The sequence below is a fragment of the Lycium barbarum genome, chromosome 2 (assembly GCF_019175385.1).
Source record: "Lycium barbarum isolate Lr01 chromosome 2, ASM1917538v2, whole genome shotgun sequence".
Taxonomy (NCBI): domain Eukaryota; kingdom Viridiplantae; phylum Streptophyta; class Magnoliopsida; order Solanales; family Solanaceae; genus Lycium; species Lycium barbarum.
The window spans coordinates 19,260,510-19,271,121 of NC_083338.1; the positions used below are offsets into that span (position 1 = coordinate 19,260,510).

Sequence of the window (10,612 nt, forward strand, 5' to 3'; positions counted from 1 at the left end):
TTTATTGAAACCCTCCAGTCATAATTATGCCAAGTCAAACCAGTCAACTTACATAAATAAGTCCACTAGGAAAAAGGTCTTACCAATGACTAATAATTTGGAAGGGAAGACAACTGTTTTTTTAAAGACTGATCAATCAACTAGAACCTCTAAGTCGACTGAAAGGAAGTCTGGAATACATAGGTCAACCAATCCTTGTAAAGTTGAAAGAAAACCCCTTCAAACATGTTTTTGCTGTGGAAAACTTGGCCATGACTATCATAACTGTAGTTTTCGTTTTTCAACTGCACCTGGTTGGGTATGGAAACCCAAGAAAAGTAAGTGTTTTGAAACTAACCATCAAGGACCCAAGAACCCTTGGCTACCTAAACAAAAGTAAAAATTCTGTTTTGCAGGAACACCACAAGAAAAGAAAAAAGCGAAAATGTATCTAGATAGTGCGTGTTCAAGACATATGACAGGCGACAAAAGTCTATTCAAATCAATCGCCGACTTTGATGGAGGATTAGTAAACATTGGAGACAACTCAACTGGAACGGTAATTGGTATTGGTACTATTACTTTTGATAATTCTTGTGACATTTCAAATGTTTGGTTGGTAAAGGGACTTAAGTACAACCTTTAAGTGTAAGTCAGCTGTGTGACTCTGATCTTGAGATAAGGTTTAGTAAAACAGGTTGTGTCATAGAAGACTCCTCTGGGATAAAAATTCTTCCTGGAAGCAGAAACAAAAATGTGTATACCTTGGACTCTGTTAAAAATTCTACAGGTCATATATGCCTGGCATCAATGGGAGAAGATCTGTGGATATGGCACAAGAAGCTTGGTCATGCCAGTATGCGCTTAATTGAAAAACTGGCAAGACATGATCTTGTAATAGGATTGCCAAAACTCAACTACACTAAAGATCATATATGCGATTCGTGTCAAAAAGGTAAACAAACTAGAAACTCTTTTAATTTAAAAGATATTGTGTCTACATCCAAGCCTTTGCAGCTACTTCATATGGATCTTATTGGTCCTACTAGAACTGCTAGCATTGGAGGAAAAAGGTATGCATTTGTTATAATAGATGACTTCTCTCACTTTACCTGGGTAATATTTCTTGCTCATAAAGATGATACTCTAAAGAATTTTAAGTTTTTTTGTGAGAAAATTCAGCGTGAGAAAGGATATTACATCACTTCCATTAGAAGTGATCATGGAGGAGAATTTGAAAATAAAGCTTTTGAAGAATTCTGCAATGACCAAGGGTACACACACAATTTCTCCTCACCTCGATCTCCGCAACAAAATGGTGTGGTTGAATGAAAGAACAGAACCCTTCAAGATATGGAAAGAACAATGATCATAGAAACAAACTTACCACATCACTTTTGGGCCGAAGCAGTAAGTACAGCTTGTCATATTTTGAACAGATGTCTAATCAGACCAAATCTCAAGAAAACTCCTTATGAGCTATGGACTGGTAAGAAACCAAATAATAGATACTTTCATCCTTTTGGATGTAAGTGTTTTGTTCACAATAATGGAAAGGAAAATCTTGGTAAGTTTGATCCTCGCAGTGATGAAGGTATATTTCTTGGTTATTCTCCTACTAGTAGATCATATAGAATTTTTAACAAACGTACTTTATCTATTGAAGAGTCTATTCGTGTTGTATTTGATGATACTAATTACATGGCCGAGAAAAGAAAACTTGCAGATGAAGAAGACAGTCAAATACCTACTGCAGTGGTTACAAGACCCACTGAAGAAAAGGCATCCTGTGAGTCGACTTCTGATACATCTCAGTCGACTGATGTTACTATTGGAACAATTCCAAACGAATGGAGAAGCGAACCTAACTACCCAAAGAAATTTGTTATTGGAGACATCAATGAAGGGATGAAAACTAGAGCATCTAGTAAAAATAATGTAAATCTGGCTCTTATTTCTCAATATGAACCAAAGAAAGTTGGTGATGCCTTAAAAGATGAATACTGGGTAAAAGCTATGGAAGAGGAACTTGATCAATTTGAAAAGAACAAGGTGTGGAATCTAGTTCACAAACCTGAAAATGCTTCAATTATTGGCACAAAATGGGTATACAGGAACAAGCTAAATGAGGCCGGAGAAGTAGTCAGAAACAAAGCCCGACTTGTTGCTCAAGGATACTCACAACAGGAAGGAGTTGATTATGATGAAACTTTTGCTCCTGTTGCCAGGTTGGAATCCATTAGAATTTTGCTTGCATATGCCTCTTTTAAAAAATTCAAACTTTTTCAAATGGATGTCAAAAGTGCTTTTCTAAATGGGTTCATTGAAGAAGAAGTGTATGTCAAACAACCGCCAGGTTTTGAAAATCTATAATTCCCCTATCACGTTTTTAAATAAGTAAAGCTTTATATGGTCTTAAACAAGCTCCTAGGGCATGGTATGATCGTTTAAGCTCATTCTTGGTAAGTCACGGTTTCTTCCGAGGAAAGATTGATACAACTCTTTTTATTAAACGATCCTCCTTAAGGAATCTCATTATATAGATATATGTTGATGATATTATTTTTGGAAGCTCTAACCCCTCTATGTGCAAGGAATCCTCTGATCTTATGCAAAGCGAGTTCGAAATGAGTATGATGGGAGAATTAAAATTCTTCTTGGGACTACAAATTCATCAAATTGACAGTGGATTATTTGTATGTCAAACAAACTATGCCAAGGAACTCGTTCAAAAATTTGGAATGTCTGACTCAAAAGCTACGGAAACTCCAATGAGTCCTACTTGTACTCTTGATAAGGATGAGACAGGAAAACCTGTTGATGAAACTAAGTATCGCGGTATGATTGGATCGTTGCTTTACCTAACTGTTAGTTGACCAGATATCATGTTTAGTGTGTGCAGGTGTGCTAGATTCCAAGCTGCTCCAAAGGAATCTCATCTTACTGCTGTCAGGCGTATTATTAGATACCTTCATGGGACAACTAACTATGGTTTATGGTATCCCAACACCAACAATTTTACACATGAAGGTTTTTCAGATGCAGACTTTGCAGGTGATAAAGATGATAGAAAAAGTACCAGTAGTACTTGCCAGCTTCTAGGAAAATCTTTTATTTCCTGGAATAGCAAAAAACAGGGATCAGTCCCTCTCTCTACCACTGAGGCTGAATACATTGATGTTGGTCAATGTTGCACACAGCTAATTTGGATGTCTTATCAACTAAGTGATTATGACTTGTTTTTTAAACCTATAAAAATTTTCTGTGATAATTTGAGTGCTATCTGTCTGTCCAAAAATCCTGTGCATCATTCTAGGGCCAAGCATATAGATATTAAACATCATTTTATCAGAAATCATGTTGCTCAGGGAGATTTTGAAATAGTTTTTGTTAACACTGACAACCAGCTTGCTGATATTTTTACTAAACCTCTTCTTGAAGAACGTTTTTGCATGCTAAGAAGATCATTGGGAATTATTGATAAATCTGTCTAATTTTCTTTTATCGTGTAGTAATCCGTGCCATAATTTTCGGCTATTCAAAATCTTTGCCATAAATTGCATTTCCATCCCAATTATGACCGTCCCATCTTCCCATGTTTTACTTTTTACCTTCCCCATAAAATATTTTCCCTTTTCCTACATATCCCCATAAAAACCTTTCCCCTTTTCTTCTCTTATTCTCTTCTTCATCTTTACCCTTCCTCGCCAAACCCTCCTGTCTGCATCTCGTCTCTTCAATGGCGAAAACTCAGAAAACCCACCTTCCCTCCACCCACCAAAGTTCCAGGCTAAAGGAAATTGGTAAGATCCTCTCTCCTGCTCCTCATGACTCAAACTCCGGCGACTCCTCTTCCTCTGACGCCTCCGACTCCGTTCTAATTTGCAATCTTGGCAAGAGAGATTTTGTTGATGCTGCATGTTCAACCTCCTCAAAGAAACTCAAAACCATCACTGATAAACCCCTTGATATTCGCAAAAAAATTTGGGATGACCACCATCAAGAACTTTTCTCGTCTCTTGAAGACAAAACCATTGTATCTGGTAGGATTGTTGATCTTGACCATATGCTTTCTTTGTGTTGTAAGATAAAACATTTATTTGTCTATCAAGGTTGGGAAAATTTTTTCACAACCCCTCCTCATTTGTATGAAACCCCTGTTCGTATGTTTTATGCAAATCTCCGGTCCTCTAAGGCTAATGAACTCGAAACCATGGTCTTTGGTACCCACATTGTATTAAATTGCTCTGTCCTTGACTCTATTCTTAGTTGCACCTGTTCTGGTTTTTCCGAAATTCCAAAAAATTCCTGGCCTAAATCTCTTGAAGTCTCCTTTGATGATGTTAAGAAAACCCTTTCAAATTCCACCTCTATCCCTGCTCAAATTGGTCTGTCTAACATCTCTTTTGAGGATCGTGTGTTGGCTCATATGGCTGCGACTACTATTGTCCCTCGTGATGGGTCCTACTCTACTATCTCCCAACGTGATGCCATTTTTGCTTTTTGCCTTCTCTCTAAGAAGAAAATCAATTTGTCCTCCATAGTCATCAACTACATGATTGAGTGTGCATCAAATCCTTCTAGCCTCCCATATGGTATGCCCATCTCTCGCATACTTGAAGTCCACAAAATTGACTTAGTCGACTATCCCGCTACTCGCGTTAAGTAGTGTTACAACTCTAGGGCGTTTAGTAGCATGGGGTATGTCTTGAGCAATGAATCTTGGGTACTAAAGGAGGTCTATGATGCATCTCAACCTGGTCCCTCCACCAAATTGAAAAAATCAGATCCTTCTGTCGTCTCTGCTGAATGTTATGCAGACCTTCTCTCCAAACTTTCCTCTATGGATGCGAAGATTGAGTCCATCAAAGACTTAATTGCATCCACTTTGTTTCAAGTCGATAAAATTCGTGATACGACAAAGGAAACGGGTACTGATGTCTCTAAGCTGCGGGTTAAACTGGATGATGTGATAAAGGAAGCTGTCAAATTGTCCGCCAAGCTTCAAGCCAGTGTTGGCGCCATGCCTGAACGTCTCACTACTCCGTTGACTGAAATGAAGGATGCTATTGTGAATACCTTGGCTTATTTCCTTCGTTGTCCCGTGTTCCGACGCCAGGAGTAGTTCTTTTAAATCTGGTTATTTTTGGTCTGTTTACACAATGTTTTTGTGGACCCTAAGTTTGTTTGTTTTTGTGTTGCACTTTGGTTTACTCTTTTTGTGCTGATTGGTTTAGCATCTTACTAATGTTCTAAGCGTATATATCATCTGTGTCTGTGTCTATCTGTTTGAGTGATGCCAAAGGGAGAGAAATAGACAGTCAACTGTTCAAGGGGAGCTTACAAGGATAAGTCAACTGATCAGGCTAATTAGGGGGAGCCTCCACCTATTCAGGGGGAGCATCCGCCACAGGGAAGTTAACTACATCTCATTTAAAATTGTCATCCTCAAAAAGGGGGAGATTGTTAGTGTTAAGTTTTTATGATGACAATTTTATTTGTGCAGCTATAGTAAGTGAATCGTACAAGGAATAAAAGAGCCCACAAGGCAGCCCAAACGAGATGGGCTTACACAAGTTTAACTTAGTGAAAACTTCTCAGCCTTACAATTGGATACTGCGATGTTACAAATATTGTGGTGGCTGACAAGATACTCTCCAGCAGTACAAAATCATTTCAAGGAAGGAAAGGATATCTGCGCGATTAAAGAAGGAATATTCCACGGAGTGTAACAATCTTGTTGATTGATAATGCGGCCTCATCGCACAAGGAAAGAAGCAACAGCTCCAGCCTTATTCTTGGAACTAGGATCACTAATTCCTTTTTCCAAGGATCAAATCCCTTGGGTTGATTTCTCTGCGCGAAGAGCCTAAACAGCTATAAAAAGGCTGCTTCACAAAAATAAGAAAGTATGCTTAGTCTCATTCTCTTAGTGCTCTGTTTTACTTTTCATAAACATTGTATGTCTGAGTGATTTATAGTGTAAGAAAAAAAATAAAGGAGAGTTATAATATAGCTTGTGAGGCTTTGTATAAAAAACGACTAAGAGTGATTTGAGTGTAGACGTCGGAACTCCATTCAAACCTCCATTGTACCAAACCTTTAACAAAGAGCTACAGAGAACACCCTTACACTAGGATTCACATTGAATCTGAACCAGTATAAAATACTTTGTGTCATTTATCTTATGCACTTTACTTTAGCATTCTCTAAGAAAACAGTCGACTACTGATTTAACCTAGTCAACTAACAGATCGAAAAATTTACAATTCACCCCCCCCCCCCCCCCTCCTGCACTTTCAGATAGTTTCCTAAAATTTTCATCTACTTCTTCTTAGACTTCTCCCAATGGCGTGTTATGTTACAACACTAACTGTTTTTTTTTTAATAATGTACTTAGTTGATGGTGCACCACAAGTATCTTGCTATTTCATTTTTGGGGATTCGTTACTTGATAACGGGAAAGGCTAATTATCTACCTCATGGAGTTGACTTCCCTGATGGTCAAAGGCTAATTCACTACAAGAAAACATGGAATTAGCGACGGATAAAATTTCGTAGCTAAACAGTAAAATCCCATGCTAATATCATTTAGCTAAGGATTAGCGACGGATTATAAAAAAATCTAATTAGCGAGGAGCAATTTAGCGATGGACTAGCTAGGGATTACTGACAAATGTCGTAGCTAATTTCATGTTCTCTTGTAGTGATTATCTACCTTATGGAGTTGACTTCGCTGATGGTCCTACTGGTCGATACACCAATGGCCGGAATATGGCTGACTTACTAGGTCTTTCTCTTTCTCCAAGCTTTAAGATTATCTACATCTCCTCTTATAATTTGTTGAAGCATGTGATCATGTTATTTAAAAGGTTATGGTGTTAAAGAGCATACATTGTGTTGCTTAATTAAGTGTCCAACACGCTTATTCACATGCATGGGTAACGGTGAGAACAGAAATCTCTATCTGATATTGTTAGAAAATAGATTCTAGAAACAGAAAATATCCTCCCACTTAGTTGATGCAGAGATCCATGGTGGCAGAATTCCTCCCGATTTTTGTAAAGCCAATAATGTTGGAGTTTTCAGCAATAAATTTGAATTTCTCACAAGAACAAAAGTATGTTTTGTAGGGAGCAGTAAGAGAAGAAGATATGTATTATAATTGTTATTTGTTTTGGAGAAGATATGGGGATTTAAAATATTTTTAGGAGTCTGTTGGAATCAACAGACTCAAAACCTTACCAACAGACATCTTTTAAAATTAACAGTCACCTATCTCAAATTTGAAAACTTCTTAAAAGTAATTTTCTTAATTAATTAAAAATAAAAAGGTTTAAATTAAATTTTTTTGATAGGTGACTAAAAAATATTATTAATTTCAGCCTACTTTGTAATACAGCCAAACTTTTTGATTTCCTCCAAAACTATTTTCAGATAATTCAAATCAAGTAACATAAAAAGTGTTTAAAAACACTTCTACTTTCTTCAATCTTAGCAATGAGGACAAATTTCATTCTCCCAAATACTCCAATAACACTAACTATTCTAACAAATATGATTCCATATGTTGAAAATGTGTGTTCATCTTATATTCTTATCTGAAATTTTAAATCATTGGAGAGGTCATAAATTGATTTATTTAACATATCTTTAACATCTTTTGATATTTCTGATTATTTCGTACAATATTTTAATTTCTAATCCGCAAACGTAATTAGTAGCATCATTTTGTTATTAGTGATCTTGTTTACCGTATGCTTTAGTTTTGACTTTGTCATATCCATTAGCTTATGTTGTTTCCTTAAATTGTAGCCGAACACCTTGGTTTTGATCACTACATTCCACCTTTTGCAAGTGCAACTGGTGATGAGTTATTGCAAGGGGTGAATTATGCATCTGGTTATGCTGGAATTCGCAACGAAACAGGAAGTCATGTTGTAAGTATAGTTGGATATTTGCGACTTATCCCGCTATAATTATTTTTGTTACTTTGCTATTAATCTTGTGAAGCAAAATGATATCTAATTAAGTATATTATATGATAGCAATATATCTTAAGAATAAGAAATTTTATCTTCTTGTTCAAATGTAAATGGAAATAAATATATTTAAGTTTTCATAGAGTTAAAGATTTGGTATAAACTCATGATTTAATGTATAAATTAGCGTAATTATGTTAGCAAAAGTATTTTGGAATAGTTTAAACCAACCAATTGGACTTCCTATTAGACTTCATACAGACCTACCGGTATTACTAATAAAGAAGAGAGGAGCCTTCCACCAAGAATCTTTTTCTCTAACTATAGCAATTCTGGAAGATTATTACTCTCCTTGTCCCAATTTAAGTGATATAATTTGACTAGGCACAAAGTTTAAGAAAAAAAACGAAGACTTTTAAAATTTGTAGTCTAAAATAAGTCATAGATATTGGTGTAGCTGTAAACCATTTCATTAAGGATAAAAATGGAAGTTTTAAGTAAAATTATTTTTAAATATAGAAATATATCATTCTTCTTGGACGGATTAAAAAGGAAAGTGTATCCCATAAATTGAGACAAAAGGAGTATTAGATCTATAATTGGCAAGGGGTGTTCAATCATATAAAAACATTTTATATTTTGCACTATTGGGGCTAAAAAAAAAAAATAGGAGCTAATTTTCATGTCGCATGTCTTAAAAAAGCAACTTAATCTCAGAGTTCGAATGTTTGAATGGTCACTCAATCTATAGTAATTGGCTACTAAAGTCACTTATCTTTATTTTGTCTTTTAAAAGTCATCTAACTTTTCCTAGTTAGTCTCCATGGTCATTTCAACGGCACTTACTATTTTTTATACCTATTTAATGATGTGGCACCTGTAAATTTTTAGGAAAAGATATTTAAGAAATTAAAATCAATACTTGAATTAACTTAGGTCCCAGCACACCCTAAATCCTAATCAATTAAGGGTCACCTCCTTAAACCTATGGTTCATCTTCTCCAAAAAGGTACCCTCTTCCCGCGTTCTTGAGTAAGGGAACAATATTGTTGAGGTGGTCGAATGATCAATTTAACTATGGCACTCCACTGCAAGTATCTGACAACCCCTTCATGCAAGAAGATGATGATCATGATGTCTTGAACACTGAATACACTTCAATTTCCTATCAAGTTGCTTCCTGTCTAAATTTTGTTCAAGTAGTGATCTACATCATTCTTCATCCTCCGCGATGGTCTTGCAAGCAATGATGATTGACGATTTCACTATAGAAGAACAACTTGCAAGTTTGACTAAAGCAGTTGAAGGTTTGACAAAGCACGTGCAAAAACTAGATGCTAAACTTTCGAAATTGAAAAATAATTTGGAGAGCATGGCTGAGAGAGAATCAAGCCTATAAAGCTTTCTAAAATTCAAGAGAAAGGACAGTCCTCCACAAAGAAAACTACAACAACCAAAGAAATTCAAGTCTCCGTTGAAGTTTTGATTTATGTTGACCAATTGAAGGACTTCATCATGGGGGCCATTACAGATAAATCTGAGTCCTCATCCAAACCTTCTCTCACGTATGCAAAATCGTATACGCAATTGATTAATAACTTGAAGATGCATGTTGGCTATCAACCTCCTAAGTTGCAACATTTTGATGTGAAAGGAAATGCCAAACAACATGTAGCGCACTTCATCGATATGTGCAACAATTCTAAGACTTATGGTGATTATCTCGTTAAGTAGTTCGTCTGATCTCTCAAAGAGAATGCTTTTTATTGGTACACAAATCTGGAACCTGATTCCATAGAGCTCTAGGAGTAGCTGGAGCAAGAATTCCTCAACCATTTTTATAGCACACGGCGTATCGTTAGTATGATTGAACTTATAATACTAAATAAATCCCTTTATTTGTCCAAATATGATAAGGTATGATATATAATTCTACCATTTCATTTGACTCTATATGCATTTCATGAAACATAAGATAAGGCATAATTTCATTAAACCTTTTTCTTATCCTAGCTGAACAAGCTAGATTATATAATCACGCCCCTCCAGTAAAGCTTAATCAATAATTTTTCCTCTAAGATTAGCTTATATTTGACCGTCTATTAGAATCAAACTAAAACTGTTTGATACTTACAAAAGAGAGTTTAATTTTCAGGGCGATCGGATTTACTTGGGCAAGCAATTGCAAAATCATAAAGTCACAATTTCTCGTATTGCTGATCTACTGGGGAATGCACCCTCAGCCAAAAAGTACTTGAATAAGTGCCTTTTCATTGTGGGAATAGGTAACAATGACTACATCAATAATTTTCTCTTGCCAGATATATACCCAACAAGTCATTTGTACAGACCAAGTCAGTACGCAAAAATCTTGATAGAACAGTACTCCCATCAATTAAAGGTTTGAATAATCTTCTTTTGGTGCAAATTGTTACATTCATATTTTTTTTTAAAGTAAACGTGTTATAAATAACTGTTTTGAGTTGATTAGAATACTTCTATGATTGATATTTTAATTTTATTAGTACTAGGATTTGTATGAAGATGGAGCAAGGAAAATCACCCTTTTTGGACTGCCCCAAATAGGTTGCATTCCACAAGAGTTGAAAAAACACAGCACACTATTATGTGTGGATTCAACAAATAAAGCA

At 35.8% G+C, this 10,612-nt stretch overlaps 1 protein-coding gene across 1 annotated transcript; it reads left to right on the forward strand.

Annotated features, from left to right (window-relative positions):
• The first annotated feature begins 4,675 nt into the window (after window positions 1-4,675).
• On the forward strand, window positions 4,676-10,368 carry LOC132628433 (GDSL esterase/lipase At1g29660-like). Its single transcript, XM_060344213.1, has 5 exons — window positions 4,676-5,050; window positions 5,486-5,490; window positions 6,687-6,769; window positions 7,795-7,919; window positions 10,117-10,368. Exons 1-5 carry the CDS (start codon window positions 4,676-4,678, stop codon window positions 10,366-10,368), a joined length of 840 nt encoding a protein of 279 aa, XP_060200196.1.
• The last annotated feature ends 244 nt before the right edge of the window (window positions 10,369-10,612 follow it).

What these genes read in the sequence shown, in the direction of transcription:
- LOC132628433 (XM_060344213.1), top strand. Translation starts at nt 4,676, where the DNA reads ATGGGGTATGTCTTGAGCAATGAATCTTGGGTACTAAAGGAGGTCTAT. An exon ending in GAATATGGCTGACTTACTAG is followed by an intron (nt 6,770 to 7,794) that starts GTCTTTCTCTTT and finishes CTTAAATTGTAG; the next exon opens with CCGAACACCTTGGTTTTGAT. An exon ending in ACGAAACAGGAAGTCATGTT is followed by an intron (nt 7,920 to 10,116) that starts GTAAGTATAGTT and finishes TTTAATTTTCAG; the next exon opens with GGCGATCGGATTTACTTGGG.